The sequence below is a fragment of the Pongo abelii genome, chromosome 15 (genome assembly GCF_028885655.2).
Source record: "Pongo abelii isolate AG06213 chromosome 15, NHGRI_mPonAbe1-v2.0_pri, whole genome shotgun sequence".
Taxonomy (NCBI): domain Eukaryota; kingdom Metazoa; phylum Chordata; class Mammalia; order Primates; family Hominidae; genus Pongo; species Pongo abelii.
The window spans coordinates 54,422,998-54,442,798 of NC_072000.2; the positions used below are offsets into that span (position 1 = coordinate 54,422,998).

The following is a 19,801-nucleotide window of genomic DNA, read 5'->3' on the forward strand; positions in this document are numbered from 1 at the left end:
TCCCTCCCTCCCTCCCTTCCTTCCTTCCTCTCTTTCTCTCACTCTCTCTTTTCTTTTTTATTTTTGGCCAGGGTCTCACTCTGTCACCCAGGTGGGAGTGTAGTGACTCAATCACACTCACGGCAGCCTTGACCTCCCAGGCTTAGGTGATCCTCCCATCTCAGCCTCCTGAATAACTGGGACCACTGGTGCACACCACCACACCTGGGTAATTTTCATATTTTTTGTAGAGATAGTTTCACTTGTTGCCCAGGCTGGTCTTGAACTCCTGAGCTCAAGCGATTTGCCTGCTTCGGCCTCCCAAAGCGTTAGGATTACAGGCGTAAGCCACCATGCCCAGCCAATAATTACTACCTTTTAGTGTGGTTTACAGTCTTTTTTTTTTTTTTTTTTTTTTTGAGACGGAGTCTTACTCTGTTGCCCAGGCTGGAGTGCAGTGGCGCAATCTCTGCTCACTGCAAGCTCCGCCTCCCAGGTTCACGCCATTCTCCTGCCTCAGCCTCCAGAGTAGCTGGGACTACAGGGGTGTGCCACCACGCCTGGCTAATTTTTTGTATTTTTTAGTAGAGGCGGGGTTTCACCCTGTTAGCCAGGATGGTCTCGATCTCCTGACCTCGTGATCCACCCGCCTCGGCCTCCCAAAGTTCTGGAATTACAGGTGTGAGCCACCGTGTCCGGCCGGTTTGGAGTCTTATAATAACGATATGTAACACACACTGTCGGCTGGGCGTGGTGGCTCATGCCTATAATCTCAGCACTTTGGGAGGCCAAGGTGGGCGGATCACTTGAGGTCAGGAGTTCGAGACCAGCCGGGCCAATATGGTGAAACCCTGCCTCCACTAAAAATACAAAAATTAGCTGGACATAGTGACGTGTGCCTGTAATCCCAGCTACTCAGGAGGCTGAGACAGGAGAATTGCTTGAACCTGGGGGGAGGAGGAGGTTGCAGTGAGCTGAGATGATGCCACTGCACTCCAGCCTGAGCAACATAGTGAGACTGTCTCAAAAAAAAAAAAAAAAAAACAACAACAACAACAACAAAAACATGCTGTCCACCTAGAAATTTTACAGGTTAGAAATAAAAATAATTTAAGTGGCAAAAAAGCAATAGCGTAAATTATGTCTTTTATCAATGTGAATTACAAAAATCACTTATCCTGCCTCCTCCTGCTCTGTGACATTTTGTTTTCTAGAGTCTACGGTGTGTTGTGTGGCAGGGTGTGTGTAGCGGCAGCAGAACACTGACAGATGGTGGTATGTGCTTAATCTCCTTGCAAACTGGGAGTCTTTAAGAAGGTAACGAGCCAGCTTGTTGGTTTCTGCTTCTGTTGTTCTGAAAGTATTTGTGTGGCAGCTTTATCACTTAGGAGTTCACTACACAGCAGGAATATAATCTTTCTAGATAAACACATCAAGAGCTAAACCAAAAAATCTTCTAATAAACAAACAAAACAGCCTGTTACTATTTGCAGTTAGTATATTATCTTGTAAAAATAAAATTAAACAGGTCCCCACTTGTTGAACTAATAGGGAGAGATAATGATAAGAGGATTGTTTGGTTTCTATCATTGTGGGCAAGGGAATGCTCTGTTTTGTCTCCTATGCTACTGACAACCAGTTTACATAAACTCCCAGCATCGATCTATACATTAGTAATGAACATCAATGGGCCAGATCTCTGTGAGTCTCTTATGAGAACATCTGCAGAGAATGAAAACTGTCCAATCCTTAAGGCCCCAAACTGGCAGCTTATATGGCAAACAGTATCTGCAGATGTGTTTTACTTGGCCTGAATGATGTTTAAAATTTTAAAAAATTATTTGTCAACATTTTAAGGTCAAGAGATCTCATTCTCACTAAAAGGAACCAGGGGTCTCTGGAGAAATGGCTGATACAGGGCTGGAGCAGGATAAGCCTGGGACATTTGGCTGTGCCACACAGTAAACAAATGCTCAAAGAAGGATGGACATCTGTCAGGACACAGGAGTTAGATGGAAGGATCCGCAAATGCTAAATGTGTGCCAATTCAGAGTCAAAAAGAATACTGACAGTGATGGTGTGTAACATATTGAATTTTTAAAAATCCATGAATCCACAGTGATACGAAAAGGAGGGGTGGGGGCAGAGGGGAAGAAAATCTTTTTTTTTTTTTTACAGAAAAATGATAACTAATGAGTGTAGAAAGAATTGTAGAAAAATAACTATTTTACAATAACTGTTTTACATCACCATTGGTTGATGCCGGCTACGGTGGCTCGGTTCACACCTGTAATCCCAGCACTTTAGGAGGCCGAGATAGGTGGATCACTTGAGGCCAAGAGTTTGAAACCAGTTTGGCCACCATGATGAAATCCCGTCTCTACTAAAAATGCAAAAATTAGCCAGGCATGATGGTGGGCACCTGTAATTCCAGCCACTCAGGAGACTGACGCAGGAGAATTGCTTCAACCCAGGAGGTGGAGGTTGCAGTGAGCCAAGATCGCACCACTGCACTTGAGCCTGGGTGACAAAGCGAGACTCTGTCTCAAAAAAAAAAAAAAAAAAAAGAACCATTGGGTGAAAGTTGTTGGGGAAGGGGAACAAGGTCGTCACAGTTTCAAAATATCACCCCACAGATTATTAATTATAAAGGAGAAAATCATTTTTACAATTGAGAAATATGGCAGACCCATCTTAACTAAGGAATTAAAACTGACAGTACCAATTAGGGGACAAAAATGACATCATACACTTCCTGATGGGAGCTAGTGTGAAGAACACAGCTTCACCCATGCAGTGTTCTTACTGAAAACATTTAACCTGTATCAAATCATTTGGAAACAGCCAGTTAGTCTAAGTCAAGGCACATTCCGCAAAATAGATGGTCTGGACTTTTCAAAAATGTCAGTTTCATGAAAGATGAAATAAGAGAATAAAGAAGGTGGAAAACTCTTTCAGATTAAAGGAGACTAAAGAGTCATGGCAATGGGCCAGGCATGGTGGCTCACACCTGTAATCCCAGCACTTTGGGAGGCCAAGGCGGGTAGATCAGAAGGTCAGGAGTTCAAGACCAGCCCAGCCAAGATGGTGAAACCCCATCTCTACTAAAAATACAAAAATTAGCCGGGTGCGGTGGCAGGTGCCTGTAATCCCAGCTACTTGGGAGGCTGAAACAGGAGAATCGCTTGAGCCCAAGGGGTGGAGTTTGCAGTGAGTTGAGATTGCGCCACTGCACTCCAACCTAGGCAATAGAGCAAGACTCTGCCTCAAAAAAAAAAAAAAAAAAAGTCATGGCAACGTACAGTCACTGAATAGATCCTGGATTTAAAAATAACTCTACATATTTATATATATAGTTATTTCATTATATATATAGTTATATAACCATTATTAGAACAATATGAGAAATTTGAACATAGACTATATATTAGATAATAGTATTGAGTCAATGATAAATTTATTGAGTATGAAAATCATAATGTGATTATACAGAAGAACATCTTTGTTTCAGGAGATTATGCTACATATTTAGGTAGATGGCTCAGCCAAAAAAGTGTGTGTGAGACAGGGAGAAAGAAACAGAGAGAGAGGAGAAACAGAGATAAAGGAAGTGCAGGCACAGTGGCTCATACATGTAATCCCAGGGCTTTAGCAGGCTGAGGTGGGAGGATTGCTTGAGGCTGGGAGTTTGACACCAGCCTGGGCAACATAATAAAATCCTATCTCTACAAAAAATAAATAAATTAGCCAGGCACTATAAGCTCACACGCCTGTCATACCAGCAACTCAGGAGGCTGAGGCAAAAGGATCACTTGAGCCCAGGATTTCAAGAATACAGTGAGCCATGACTGTGCCACTGCACTGCAGCCTGGGCAACAGAGTGAGACTCTGTCGCTAAAAAGAATGAAAAAAAGACAGAAAGGAAATGCAGCAAAATTCTAACAGTTGATGAACTAATCTAGCTAAGGGTATGCAGGTATTTATTGCACTATTCTCTCCATTTCTGTATATTTTGATTTTTTTCTCAGAATAAAAGGTTGTAGGAAAAATCCCAGGACACTTTACATAAAATTCTGATTTCTGGCTTTTTAAAAAAGACTCTGGCTGGACATGGGGGGGATCATGCCTGTAAACCCAGCACCTTGGGAGACCGAGGCAGGAGGATTGCTTGAGCACAGGAGTTTGAGACCAGCCTGGGCAACATGGAGAAACCCCATCTCTACAAAGAATACAAAGAATTGGCTGGGCGCAGTGGCTCATGTCCGTAATCCCAGCACTTTGGGAGGCCGAGGTCAGGAGTTTGAGACCAGCCTGGCCATGTCTACTGAAAGCACAAAAACCAGCCAGGTGTGGTGGCATGCACCTATAATCCCAGCTACTCAAGAGACTGAGGCAGGAGAATCACTTGAATCTGGGAGGTGGAGGTTGCAGTAAGCCAAGATCGCGCCACTGTATTCCAGCCTGGAAGACAGAGCGAGACTCCGTCTCAAAAAAAAAAAAAAAAAAAAAGAATACAAAGAATTAGCCTGGTGTGGTGATGCATGCCTGTAGTCCCAGCTATTCAGGAGGCTGAGGTGGGAGGATCACCTGAGCCCTGGAGATTGAGGCTGCGGTGAGCCATCATTGCCCCACTGCACTCCAGCCTGGGCAACAGAGTGAGACCCTATCTTAAAAAAAAAAAATGGGGGGGGCGGTGGGCCTGATGCGGTGGCTCATGTCTGTAATCCCAGCACTTTGGGAGGCCGAGGCAGGTGGATCACCTGAAGTCAAGAGTTCACAACCAGCCTGTCCAACATGGTGAAACCCCGTCTCTACTAAAAATACAAGAAATTAGTTAGGTGTGGTAGTGGGTGCCTGTAATCCCAGCTACTCAGGAGGCTGAGGCAGGAGAAGCGCTTGAGCCTGGGAGGCAGAGATTGCAGTGAGCCCGGATCACATCATTACACTCCAGCCTGGGTGACAAGACCAAGACTCCATCTCAAAAAAAAAAAAAAAAAAAAAAAAAAAGACTGAAAACCCAGCACCTTAGGCTTGCAGTCTGTGGCACTGAGCAGTAGCTGTCCCCTTTAGATCAGACATGAGAACCCCAGTTTGCCCCAGTCTCCACCTCTCCATCTTGCCCTATATTCAGGCTGCTTCCCTCATTTATGTTAACAGTGTGATTCCACAGACATTTGGGTTTGTTAATCCATAATCCATAACAGAAAATGCTGAACTCAGCTAAAACAATTAATAGACATATGTTATTAATCCACCTCAACAAGCCAATTACATAATTTGAAGAGAGGGAGCCTAGAATGACCCCTATTAGCAACAGCAGGATGAAATTCTTAAAGATGTCACAGGATTTTCCACTGAGGTGTTTGTTTGTTTGCTTTGTTTTGTTTTGTTTTGTTTTTTTGAGACAGAGTCTTGCCCTGTCACCCAGGCTGGAGAGCAATGGCTCTATCTCGACTCACCTCCACCTCCACCTCCCGGGTTCAAGCGATTCTCCTGCCTCAGCCTCCCGAGTAGCTGTGGTTACAGGCACCCGCCACCACACCCGGCTAATTTTTTGTATCTTTAGTAGAGACGGGGATGTTGGCCAGGCTTGTCTCAAACTCCTGACCTCATGATCCACCTGCCTCAGCCTTCCAAAGTGCTGGGATCACAGGCATGAGCCACTGCAGCTGGCTGAGGTTTTTATTGAGTGAGGAAACACTCCTTCAACTAATATTTGAGGAGCAGAAGCCCTTCCAACTGTGAAAGTTCTAATTAGATTCTAATGCTAGGGAGAATTTACATGGTACTCTTAGCATTTAGTGGATGTGGCCCTGGCACAGAGCACATTCAGTTAAGCACTTAATAAATGCTTTGGATAACAGGCAACCTTGACAGTCCTACTTCTTAAAGCATGTGCCTGTCACCATGATGGTAATGTGCCCAGCAGGACTTCTGGTCTGCTCTTTGAAGACAGTGAGTCTCTTGGGGGACTGTGTGAAGAGCTTTTGCCTCCAGCGCCTCCGTTGGCCGTTGGCCGCAGCACTATGTTAAAATCCCACCTTCTGCCTTTCTGTCTGTGCTTTCCTCTTCTATGCTATTACTCCCTTTGATCCTCTACTTTCCTGCTCTTGCATCCTTGAGGCTGCTTGACCGCTGTTAGATGTTTGGCCCAAGAGCCCTCTGCTCTCCTCAGCAAAAAATCAGCAAAGCAATGCCAAACAGGGACATAAATCATAGTGATAAGGTGCGCCAGGCTCCAGGAAGCACCAGAGCTTGCCCAAGGTCACTCCACAGCTTCGAGCATGATCAGAAACTGAAGTTCCATAGCTGGGTGTGGTGGCTCATGCCTGTAATCCCAGTATTTTGGGAGGCCGAGGGAGGGGGATCATGAGATCAGGACTTTAAGACCAGCCTGGCCAACACAGTGAAACCCTGTCTCTACTGAAAATACAAAAATTAGCTGGCTGTGGTGGCGCGCCCCTGTAGTCCTATCTACTGGGGGAGGCTAAGGCAGGATAATCGCCTGAACCCAGGAGGTGGAGGTTGCAGTGAGTCGAGATTGCGCTATTGCACTCCAGCCTGGGCAGCAGAGTGAGACTGTCTCCAAAAAAAAAAAAAGAGAGAGAGAAAAGGAAACTGAAGTCTCTAACTGTAGCCCCTGTCCCTTCTAGAAGGCCACTGATGAAAGGAGACAGCAGGGAAAAAAGGGATGCTCTGGACATTCTGCAGGTTATTACTATTCACGACGAATTAAAATCAAATGAGAGCCTACTGCTGGCACCTAGGATACACTCAACAGTCCCCCTCACCCACACCCCATGCACCTTTTTTCATTTCTCTCCCTCAAAGAGTCATTTTACACATTTTTTCTAATCACTTACCAATGAAATTTTAATATCACAAATATACTATATATCTATACATGAACCATATGTATATCTGTGCTTTAAACAATAAAAAAGTTAGATTTTTTTGCCACCTGCCAAGAACCAATTTTCACCCTTTAGGAGTGGCAGTGTTCTCATTATGAATCTCTGCATTACGTTGATATTTATAATTAATTTTCAAATGGACATTTCCCCTCACATTTATTCTCATCTTTGTAGGTGGCAAATCATAACTTTTAGCCTTCTAAAATAGTCCATAGTATGGAATGAGATATGGAAAGAACTGCTGCTCCAGCTAGAATCTGCACTCAGGCCTCCACAGAAGCCACAAATCTCACAGCTAAGGCCTTGCTGGAGAACGGGCAGTAAAAATTCTGAGGACCAGTCATTGGGAGACTTCAGAGTATGGTGTTTGGTATAAAGTGATGGATGGTTCTGGTACGGGCAAACCACATGGCATGAACTTGGGGACAGAGAGAACTGTGTCTGCATTCCAGCTTACTGACCGGGAGCCCTCGGCAAATCATTAACCATACTGAATCCATTTGTAAAATGGGATAACAATATCTACCTTCTAAGGTTGTTATTAGTATAACAATATCTACCTTCTAAGGTTATTATTAGTGTAATTTGTGCATCCTAGGTAACAACGATACTTGGCAGCTTGTCCAAATTTACTAGGTCCCTTGCCCCTACCTGCCACATAGCAGTAGATGATTCCTTCTCCTTGTCTCACTTGTTTTTCTTGTTTTCTGGAGGGAGACCTGTCACAGACAATGTCCCAGCTGCTGCTTTCAGCCCTTGACCAATGCTGGTCTAATATATTTTAACGCCCCCATACCACCTGCCATAGGTAGAACGTCTGCCCAGAGATCCCACAGTGACACTGTCCTGCCCTTGACCTCCAACTCCACTAGGAGCATCTACTTTTTCTGCCACTGCTGGCAGAAATTCTTTCTTTCCTCTTCCTAGCATTTTCATTCCACAGAGAGGAAGTTCAGCAGCATAGGGGTTTGGGGCCTTAGTAATACAATTATTCTATTGTATTACTTTGTATTTGTATGGTTTGTATTTGTTTTGGTTTGTATTATTTTGTATTTGTAAGGTTTGTCTTTGTTTTGTATTGGTTTTGGTTTGTATTACTTTGTATTTGTATGGTTTGTATTTGTTTTGAACCACATAGCCCTTTCCTTGCCCCTTGGCTGGACACACAGATATTCCCCTAAGGGGCTGCATGGAGTTCAAGTGCATCCAACTGCTTTATGCAGAACCACTGCCCGCTTTCCACCACAGGGCCTGTGATGCTCCAGCCCATCGTGCCTGACTTTTTGATTTTTTTTTTTTTTTTTGAGACAGTGTCTTACTCTGTTGCCCAGGCAGGAGTGTAGCGACACAAATCACGGCTCACTGCAGCCTTGACTCCCAGAACTCAGGTGAACCTCCCACCTCAGCTTCCCGAGTAGCTGGGACTACAGGTGCATGCCACCACGCCCAGCTAATTTTTCTATTTTTTGTAGAGATGGGGTTTCACCACATTGCCCCTGCTGGTCTTGAACTCATGGGCTCAAGAGATCAGCACGTTGGCCTCCCAAAACACTGGGATTACAGGCATGAGCCACCACACCCAGCTCCTGACTTCTTAAGGTGATTTTCTTCCTGTTACCTTGTCTTTCTCTGTAATCTCACTTCTGTTATGACCACCCTACCTCTCATCCAATAAATCTTTACTATGTTTAAACCTGAGTTATGGAAAGGAGTTGAATTCAGGTAGGGTCCATGTGTCATATGCAAATCAGAAGACGGTGAATACCCTGGTGGAAGAAGTTCCACCCCATAGCTTGGAGCCAGCTGTGGATCCTGTTACAGAAAGATTAAGGAGAGTGTATGTAAAGAATCTAGCAGTCTTGCTCTGTCGCCCAGGCAGGAGCACAGGGGCACGATCTCGGTTCACTGGAGCCTCTGCCTCCCGGGTTCAAGCAATTCTCCTGTCTCAGACTCCCGAGTAGCTGGGATTACAAGTGCCTGGCACCACGCTTGGCTAGTTTTTGTATTTTTAATACAGATGGGGTTTCACCATGTTGGCCATGTTGGCCTCAAGCTCCCGACCTCAAGTGATCCGCCCATCTCGGCCTCCCAAAGTGCTGGGATTACAGGCGTGAGCCACCGTGCCTGGCCTAAATTGTCTTTTTTTATGCAATGATATTTATGTTTGGTATGGTTCAGGGCAGTAACTCAAGGTCATGGGTCCAGCAATTCTCTCCCTCCTCCAACATCAAGTTTTTTCTCTACTGGATTTATTTACACCATTAGCAAACAAATGTACTTCTCACTCGTATATTAAAAACAACCACAAAAAAAACCTCTCTTCAGCCCACATCTTTACGAACACCTCTGCCCCATTTTTGTCTTCCTTTTATAACAAAACTCTTCAAAACAGTTGCCCATATCACTATCTCCACTTTGTTCCTCTCGTCTCTCTTAATCCCATGCTGATGAAGGTTTCATTCCTGCCTCTCCACTCACACAGCTCTTGTCAAGGTTGCCAAAGACCCTCACATGATCAAAGCCAATGGCTAATCCTAAATCTACTAATGGAGACCTCTGACACCACAGAGCATCCCCTCACTTTTGAACAATCTTCTTCACTAAGCTTTTAAGAACACTGTGGCCAGGCGCGGGGGTTCACGCCCATAATCCTAGCACTTTGGGAAGCCAAGGCGGGCAGATCATTTGAGGTCAGGAGTTTGAGACCAGCCTGACCAACACGGTGAAACCCCATCTCTACTAAAAATACAAAAAGTGGCCAGGTGTGGTGGCAGGCACCTCTCATCCCAGCTACTTGGGAGGCTGAGGCAGTAGAATCTCTTGAACCTGGAAGGCGGAGGTTGCATTGAGCTGAGATTGTGCCACTGCACTCCAGCCTGGGTAGCAGAGCGAGACTGTCTCCAAAAAAGAAATAATAATAATAATAAAGAAAGAACATTGTTCTATGGGGTTTCCTACCATGCAGATCGCCTCTTCTTGCCTCCCTTCCTGGTTCCTTTTCATCTTCCTGACCCCCAAAGGCTGGGTACACCGAGCTTCCACCTTCAGTACCTGTCCCTCCATCCCACATGTGACCTCCTCCAGTCCCACAGCTTTAAATACCATACATATGCTTATGTCCCCCACCTTTGTCTCCAACCTGGACTTCCCCTAAATGCCAGACTTGTGTAGTCAACTGCCTACTTTACAAGTCTCCTTGGGTTCACAACTCAAACTTAACCTGTCCAAAACAGAGCTCTTTATTTCCTTTCCCCCAAATCTGCACCTGGGTCTCTCTATCACAGTGAACAGTCTCCTCATTCTTCCAGTCAATTAGTCAAAAACCTTGAAATTGTTCTTGATTTCTCATCCAATCATTTGATTCCTATGTGCTCTTCTTTCAGAAGAAATCTAGAATATGACCTGATCCTACCAGACCCTGGCTTCCCCCTTCCTTCTCTCCCTGGCCTGTTAGCACCCACTGGGCATCTTGCCTAAGACACTGGGTTATTACCTGTGTTCCCTCAATATAGGGTGCTTTCTACTTATGCACCTTTTCCTAGGATAGAGTGTCTGCCTGGAATGCCTTATCTCTCATTCCACGTTTCCCTAAACATTTCAAAGTTCAGCTCAAACATGCCTCCAATCACTTTATTTTCACCATTCAACAAGCACCTAAAGAGTTCTTACCAGGCAAGGGTACACATGCCCTGCTCACTGGGAACCCAATCTATAAAGGGTGAGAGCCAAAGGGCAATTCATCTTACCTCTCTCCCAAGAGCTGAGCTTCTGAAAGAGAGGGTGTACAACTTTGCATTAAACATCGTTTTAGGCACAACTGGGGCTCTATGAGTATTTACTGAATCCATAAATGGAGAAAATAAAATGTTCATTTACCATACCCTCAATTCACCTACTCAACAAATATTTATTAAGTATCTTTATTTTATAAGAGACAGGGTCTCACTCTGTCACCCAGGCTAGATAGAGTACAGTGGCCTAATCATAGCTCACCATAGCCTTGAACTACTGGGCTTAAGCCATCCTCTTGCCTTGGCCTCCTTCCTTAGTAGCTAGGACCACAGGCATGCACCACCATGCCCAGGCTAGTACGTATTATGTGTTAGGAATATCACACAACTCTGAAAAGTTACAGCTTTAAAGAACAGACTCTACCTATAATCTAGTCCCACCACTTCATAGAGATCAGTGGTGTCTACATCTGTGCACTTAATCTGGAGAGTGGGGTGCTGCATGCTTTGAAATCAGGCTCATGTGTACACAACCCCATCCTTTGGAGAATATCAATATTCAGTTAAGAGAACACATTTGACTTCTCCATTTATTGGCAACATCCACCTTTTTTAAGAGTTTATTTTGTTAACTTTTTTTTCCAATCCAACAATAACATTTTTTGGAGGCCTAGATGTGCCAACTAGTATGCTTTGGAGATACAGACCTACAGAGGCAAGGTCTCCATCCCGGAAGAACTCAATTAATTTGGGGAGCTATCACTGTTAATGTAGTATTGATAAAGTGTAGTGAGAGATTTGAAAGGAGCATTCACAAAAGTAATCTTCAGAATCAGAAAAAGAGTATCTTTCTGCAAGAAACAGATTTTCTTTCAGGTAAATGAACCTTTGAAATGTAATGATCACCTCCTCCCCTGGGAAAGCCTGAGGAAGTGAAAATGCCCAACAGCCTCTCCCTGTGTACAGAGAGGGTAAGGGTAGAGTGACCCAGGCAGGGGGATGGTCAAAACACTGCAGGTCTCACCCCTGCCTATGGGAGCACTCCCCTGGGGGGCTTTGGAAGCATCTCCTCTCAATAGATAATAACCTGTTGGTTAAGAACATTCCAAACCTAAATAGAGAAGTCGCCCTGTTCCCCACCATTTCAATTTATCCAAAGCTTGCTACTTTCCATTTAGGTTCCTTATCTAGAAGTGACCCCACACACTTATCCATGGGCGCAAGATTTGTAGAGTGATCTGGAGAAAATTGAGAAGCAAGAATAATAGTAAATCCCCTGGAAGTTTCATTCATCTGTCTCTCACCAAGTAGCTCTTCCCTTGTCATGTAGTTAGTTATACAGGTCAGAACAGAGAGGCCATAACTGAAACAAAGTTGACCTCCACCATATTCATTACATGTCACCTTTCACATTGTGATTTGGATTTCACCTTCACAGAAGTTCTGTAGTCTCTCCATTAGAGGAAAACACACTTTCAGCTTGTAATAAATACCTTTCCCCCCTCTGATATCATGTTATTTTTAGGGTTAACTAATAAACATTTGAAAAGTGATCAGGCCAGGCTTGATGGATCACGCCTGTAATCCCACCACTTTAGGAGTCCAAGGTGGGAGGATCGCTTGAGACCAGGAGCTCGAGACCAGCCTGGCCAACATAGCGAGATCCCATCTCTAAAAAATGTTAAAAAAATTAGAAAGTGATCATTTCACTTCTTTAAGAAGAACGCTTCTTTTTAGAAATGGGACATGATAATGCTCAGCAGTAAATACATATGAGGTGTAATGAGAATCTGTGAGCTTCCTAGCAGTTTGAAAACAGGTAAATGGTTAATTCTCTTAATAGATTGAGTATACCAATAGGAAATACCTTAGAAGTTTAAAAATCAACAATGCCAGCAAAATTGAATTGTCTTACATTCCTATACTATCAAATTGTGATGGTCCTTGAAAACCCAGGTCTACAGGTAGGAGAGAAACTATTGGGAAGAAAAATAAAATATCCCACAGCATCTCTAAAAGTGAATGCCACCTTACCTAGCACTTTTGTCTCTGCTTTCTAGTTCATTATATAATTAGTGACTTGTGCAGATATCCCATTTGTGTCACTGAAGTCAAAAGGCTATGAAGTAAGATATAACCATGTCCCATGACATTCTTTTAACATAAATGACTCACTTTATTTCTTTCATCCCTAAAAATTCACTTTAAAGAAAAAGTGGATCCCAGAGCAGTGGCTAGAACCTGTAATCCCAGCTACTCAGGAGGCTGAGGCAGAAGCATGGCTTGAGTCCAGGAGTTCCAGGCTGCTGTGAGCTATGATCACATCGCTGCACTCCAACCTGGGAGACAGAGTGAGACCCTGTCTCGAAAAAGAAAAAAGGAAAAGTGAATCAATTACCTTGAGCATTCGGATTTCCCGAAGGGCGATTTTCTTTATGACAGGGTCATCTTCTGATTCCAGAAACTTCTTGATGGCCACAATCTGACCCGTGTCCCTGTTTCTGCATTTGAAAACAACTCCATAGGATCCTTCTCCAATTTTCCCAATTTTTTCATACTTCTCCATCATAGAGGAATAAATCTTCTTAAAATGGATCTTCAGCCGAGAGTGGTGGCTCACGCCTGTAATCCCAGCACTTTGGGAGGCTGAGGCAGGCAGATCACCTGAGGTCAGGAGTTCGAGACCAGTCTGGCCAACATAGTGAAACCCCGTCTCTACTAAAGATACAAAAAATTAGCCGGGTGTGGTGATGGGCGCCCGTAGTCTCAGCTACTCGGGAGACTGAGGCAGGAGAATCGCGTGAACCTGGGAGGCGCGGTTGCAGTGAGCCGAGATCGCACCACTGCACTCCAGCCCGGGCGACAGAGCGAGCCTCCGTCTCAAAAGAAAAGAAAAGGATCTTCACATAGTTTGAAAACGTCGCTTATAAAATATTGGCACCAACGGACTGCACTAGAGCCCCACCCAACGATGAGTGTTTGTCACGGTCCTAGAACAGAACAGCACATGTTAAGGAATGAAGAGTGTACCCGTGTTGGCAATGGCAACGCGATCAGGAGTAACAGCCTAGAGTTAGCTGCCTCCAGTAACCCGATTTTAATCGCCCGTTAAATACCCTGTAAGTTAAAATGTAACTTGCCATCCCAAAACGAGCCGAGCTGTAAGATAATCTATCTTTTTAACGTTATCGTTCATCCGATCTAAGACACCTGAGCTGGCTGGAGCACGGGGAGGGCTAAGGGCTTCGGGCTTCCCCGGTTCTAATTTCGGGTCTCATTTCCCTGCGGCAAGAAGACACCTCCCGGCTCCCCGCGGAGGCGGCGGCGAGGCTTGGCCGCAGGAGACCAACCCGCGCCCCGCGCCCCGCGCTCCGCGCCCCCGGGACCGGGAAAACCCTCCCGCGCCCGGACGTGCACCCCAGCCGCGCCGCGCAGCATGGAGCGGTGCCACGTGTTGGCCCGGGACGGCCCGCGCCTCCTTGCCCGCCCGGGACTCACGGCGCCGCGGCGGTCTGGGCCGGGCCTGGCTCCCGCCTCGCCTTCTTCCGCCCAGCTCGGCTCGGCGTGGCTCGGCCCGCGATTCCTATGGGAACCGGCCCCCGCCCCGGGTCTGCCTGGGCGGGGCCGCCGCGCCCCAGCTTCCCACCCCCGGCCCGGCCCAGCCGGCCGCCGTCCCGGCTGCAGGGAAGGGCCCCGAGGGCCACCCGCCGTCCACGGGAGCTGTCCTGACCGCGGGCCGAGTCCTACTGCCGGGAGAGCAGACCTGCTAGATTTGCAAACTTCCGCAGGCCGTGCAAAGCGCAGCTGTAACCGCGTCTGCGGGGGAAGACGCCTGCGCTAGGAGCCCCTCCTGAGCGGTCCACATTTCCCTGCAACAGCCGTCCCCACACCTCAGAACCGCGGTTATTCCCTTTGGTCCCTTGGAGGCATCTTCTGCGTCTGTGCAGATCAGTGCTGCGGCGTCAGTGAATGAATGAGAGGGAGAAAGGAAAGAAGAGGAAGGCGTGACCGCAGAAATTGGTTAAAGTCAGCACTTTCCTCTACAGCAGGGAAGGTTCCACTGCAGTCTTCTGCTGTGGGAGTTTTCTGGTGTGGGAGGTGGAAGCTTACAGAGCCTGCCTTAATTGTTTTCGGTTCCTGTCCCCCATCCTTCTTCCAACGGACTCCTACTGCTCAAATCTGAGCACACTGGCGGGAAGCGGATGGACCTGGGGAAATTATGAAATCATGTCAGTTGCCACTGGGCAGACTGCCTCACACTTTATCATCCGTCCCGTTCCCAGTGCCAGCATCAATGCGGGTACTTGCCCTGGAAGCAGTACCTGAGGAGAGAAAATTAACACAGTGTCTATGAAACAGGGGCCAATCCCGTGTCGAGCAGCATGCTACTAAATGTAAACCCAGGAAGGGTTCAGAAAGGAGCCTGGAGCTGAGGAGAGAGGGCTGGTGGCTGCCCTGGAAACCCAGTACAAGGATGGTCTAGAGGTGGTCTGTGAACAGAAATTGTTTGCAAATGGCAACCATTGATATGTTTTCTGTCTCTATAGTTTTGCTTTTTCCAGAATGTCGTGAAAATGGAATCAGACCGTATGTAGCCTTTTGAGGATAGAGGATCTCCTCCACCACCCCAACTCCAGTGAGCTTTCAGATGAGATTGTAGCCCCAGATGACAATATAAGTTCAATCTTGTGAGAGACCTTGAGCCAGGGGCACCCAGCTAAGCCATACCTGGGTTCCTGACCTCTAGAAACTGAAATATGTTTGCTGTTATGTTTTGGGGTAATTTGTTATGCAACCATATGTATCTAACACAGAAGCCTTTTATTAATAGGAGGCTGAGAAAGTTCACTTTCATTCCTAGTTTGCTTAGTGTTTTTGTTTGCTTTTTAAAATTATGAATGGATGTTGAATTTTATCAAATGCGTTTCTTCATCTAGAGGTGATCATTTACTTTTCCTTTCTTTTCTTTTTTTTTTTTAATTGAGAGGGAGTCTCACTCTGTCACCCAGGCTGGAGTTAAGTAGTGTTATCACTGCTCACTGTACCCTTGAACTCCTGGGCCTAAGCAATCTTCCCACTTCTGCCAGGCCTGAGTAGCTAGAATTATAGGTGTGCACCACCTAATTGGTTTTATGTAGTCTGTTGATACAGTGAATTATATTGATTTTTAGATGTTGAACCAAGCTTTTGTTCCTGGGATAAACCCAACTTATTTATGATTTTATCATTTTAATATATTGCTGGATTTGATCAGTAATGTTTTATTGGAAATTTTTACATTCATGTTTTCAGAGATATTGATGTATAGTTTTCTTGTAATATCTGCTAATTTTGGCATCAGGATAATGCTGATCTCAGAAAATGAGTTGGGAAGTGTTTCTCTTCCCTTTTATTTTCTAGAGATGTTTACATTAAATTGGTATTATTAATTCCTTAAATGTTTGGAAGAATTTTTTTTTTTTTGAGACAGTCTTGCTCTGTCATCCAGGCTGGAGTGCAGTGGCGCGATCTTGGCTCACTGCAACCTCTGCCTCCCGGGTTCAAGCGATTCTCCTGCCTTGACCACCCAGACAGCTGGGATTACAGGCACTTGTCATCACTCCCGGATATATATATATATATATTTTTTTTTTTTTGTATTTTTAGTAGAGACGAGGTTTCACCACGTTGGCCAGGCTGGTCTCGAACTCCTGAACTCAGATGATCTGCCCGCCTTGGCCTCCCAAAGTTCTGGGATTGTAGGTGTGAGCCACTGTGCCTGGCATTTGGAAGAATTTGCCAGTAAAGCCACTTAGATCTAGAGTTTTCTTTGTTGAAATTGTTTTAATTACAAATTCTATTTTTAAAATAAAATATTCAAAATGTCTACTTCTTTTTGAGAAAGCTTTGGTAGTTTGTGTCTTTCAAGGTGTCTGTTCCACCTAAAGAATTAAATGTATAGGCATTAAGTTGTTCAATATAATAATATTACATTATTATTATTTTAATGTCCGTAAGATCTATAGTAGTGTTCTAGATTTTATTCTTGATACTGGTAAATTTTGTCTCCTTTTTCCTCACCAGTTTGGCTAAGGCCTATCAATCTTATTGATCTTTTAAGGAAACCCAAGCTTTTGATTTAATTGATTTCCTCTATTGTTTTTCAATTTTATTAATTTCATCTCTTTATTATTTTCTTCCTTCTGCTTGCTTGCTTTTAGCTTTACTTTTTTTTTTTTTTCTTTTGAGACGGAGTCTCCTTCTGTTGCCCAGGCTAGAGTGCAGTGCCAAGATCAAGATCTTGGCTCACTGCAGCCTCCGCCTCCAGGATTCCAGCAATTCTCCTGCCCTAGCCGCCCGGGTAGCTGGGATTACAGGCGTGTGCCACCACACCCAGCTAATTTTTGTATTTTTTAGTAGAGAAGGGGTTTCACCATGTTGGCCAGGCTGGTCTCAAACTCCTGACCTCAGGTGATCTACCCACCTTGGCCTCCCAAAGTGCCAGGATTACAGCTGTGAGCCACCGCACCTGGCCTAGATACTTTTTCTAGGTTTTTTGTTTTTGTTTTTTGTTTTGTTTGTTTGTTTTTAAGATGTAAGCTTAAATCATTGATTTTTAGGTGTGTGTGTGTGTGTGTGTGTGTGTGTGTGTGTGTGTGTGTGTGTGGTGTGTGTGTGTGTGTGTGTGTGTGTGTGTGTGTGTGTGTGTGTGTGTGTGTGTGTGTGTGTGTGTGTGTGTAGAGGTCTCACTCTGTTGCCCAGGCTGGAGTGCAGTGGCCTAATCACAGCAACCTTAAACTCTTGGGTTCAGGCTCTCCTGTAGCTAGAACTACAGGCTCACACCACCCCACTCAGCTAATGTTTTAACATTTTTGTAGAGATGGGGGTATCTCTATGTTGCCCAGGCTGGTCTTAAACTCCTGCCTCAAGCAGTCTTCCCGTCTCGGCCTCCCAGAATGCTGAGATTATTACAGGCATGAGCCACCATGACTTACCCGTTTTCTTTTCTAATGTAAGCCTTTTTTTTTTTTTAGACAGTCTTGCTCTGCCACCCAGGCTGGAGTTCAGTGGTGCAATCTCGGCTCACTGCAACCTCTGCCTCCCAGGCTCAGGCGATCCTCTTGCCTCAGCCTCCCAAGTAGGTGTGCCACCATGCCTGGCTAATTTTTGTGTTTTTTGTAGAGACAGGGTTTCACCATATTGCCTAGACTGGTCTCCAACTACTGAGCTCAGATAATCTGCCTGCCTCAGCCTCCCAAAGTGCTGGGATTACAGGCATGAGCCACTGCACCCCGCCTTCTAATATAAGCATTTAATGCCATAATTTTTCCTGTAAGCACCACTTTAAATACATCACAGAAATCTTGATATGTTGTAGCATCATTTTCATTCAGTTCAAAATATTTTCTTTTTTTTTTTTGAGATGGAGTCTCACTCTGTCACCCAGGCTAGAGTGCAATAGCGCAATCTCGGCTCACTGCAACCTCCGCCTTCCAGGTTCAAGTGATTCTCCCACCTCAGCCTCCCAAGTAGCTGGAACTACAGGCACGCACCACCACGCCCAGCTAATTTTTGTATTTTTAGTACAGACAGGGTTTCATCATGTTGGCCAGGCTGGTCTCGAACTCCTGATCTCAAATGATCCTCCCGCCTTGGCCTCCGAAAGTGCTAGGATTATAGACGTGAGCCACCGTGCCTGGCCCAGAAATATTTTCCTTATGACTTCCTTTTTGACTCATGGGTTATTTTTGTAGTGTGTTAATTTCCAACTATTTGGTGATTTTTAAAGATATCTTTCGTTATTGATTTCTAGTTTAATTCCATTATTTTCAGAGAACTCAGTTTATATGACTTAAATTCTTTGAAATGTTTTATTTTGTTTTATGACCCAGAAAGAATATGGTCTATGTTCATGAATGTTTCTTTTTGACAATTAAAAAAAATATTTTGAAATGAAGTGAGAAAGTCAGTGTGAATTTCCCCAGAGCTGCATCGTCTGAAGTTCATATCAGGTTAAATCAAGTTTGTCTGGAAAATTAACTTTATGGACTCCACAAGGTTCAGTACCCAAAGAGCCTGGAACTGTGCCAGGCCTAGTGGTAGTTAAAGTAGGAGCCAGTGTACTGGTTATTTATGCCCAAGTAGGCAGTGAACCAGAAAGCTAGCATGACTTGCAGCTGCAAGTTGTTTTGTTTGGAGGAATTTGAAATAAAATATTAGAGAACAACTTTAAAAGGGAGATAAACAGTTGGCTGTCACCACTTAGCACAAAAGAGAGAAGGTAATGTGCCCTCTAGACTAGTCAAACTGACAGTCCTTTCCGTTGGCAGGTGCGACACTGGTTTTGGTATCAAAGAAGTATAACTCCTGGAAAGTATAGCTCTTGGGAATCTCAGAAATGGTTTGTTATGTGGGGGCTTTTTCTCAAGCCAGTGCAAAGTGAAACAGCATTATATTCTGCTAATAGTGATCTTTTCTTTGCAGTTTGTATAATTAGCGAGAATACTTCAGTGTTCTTAGAACAGCACAAACCGTACTATGGTATTTTAATCGTTTAAGGAAAAATAAACATTCAATAGAGTAACACATGGTCACAGAAAAAGCCTGGAATTTGGAGTCAGAAGACCAGGATTTCTACCTACTCACTGGTGTTTGATCTTGTGCAAGATAATTACTATTGCCTATACAACAACATTATTTAATGAGTGCTTACTTTGTGGCAGACATTATGCTAAGAATATTTGACCCATGAGCCTCACAATAACCCCAGGAGATAGGCATTAAATATCATCCTGAGCTTTCAGATGACTCTCATTGAGTAGGAGAGGATAAGTAGTAGCCTAAGGACACCCAGCTAGTGAACTGTGAAGTCAGTATTGGAATACAGGCGGTTTGACTCCAGAATCTTTTCTCCTAACCATTTTGCTAATACTACCTAATGCATTGGGGTGGTTGTCAGGATTATTGAGTTAATGTGTAGGACATTGAGAGCTGGCGCAAAGCACTTAAAATGATGCACAGTGTAGCACCTTCCTTCTTTTTTTTAGGCCACTGGGAACACTCATCTTGTCTATATGCTCCCTTCTCATGGTAGCTCAGCAACTTCATATGTGTGCAGCTCCAGCACCAGGAGAATGAACTCCCATGAGATTGGGCAGAACACTGAAGCCTCATCTGAGTGCAGAACCCAGGGCCAAT

General features: G+C 44.7%; 1 protein-coding gene across 4 annotated transcripts in view; it reads right to left on the minus strand.

Annotated features, from left to right (window-relative positions):
- CDKL1 (cyclin dependent kinase like 1) overlaps positions 1-19,801 on the minus strand; it is a 72,700-nt gene extending 52,899 nt beyond the window's left edge. Inside the window, exons 1-2 of one of the 4 annotated variants that reach the window (XM_054530659.2) lie at positions 14,123-14,349; positions 13,023-13,614 (exon numbers count right to left, since the gene is read on the minus strand). In XM_054530659.2, the coding sequence (XP_054386634.2) occupies positions 13,023-13,193 (171 nt within the window). In that variant the 5' untranslated portion in view covers positions 13,194-13,614; positions 14,123-14,349. Of the gene's footprint in view, positions 1-13,022; positions 13,615-13,764; positions 14,350-14,387 lie in introns of those variants that run through there. The other 3 variants (XM_054530662.2, XM_054530660.2, XM_063715843.1) reach the window with 3 other exon arrangements.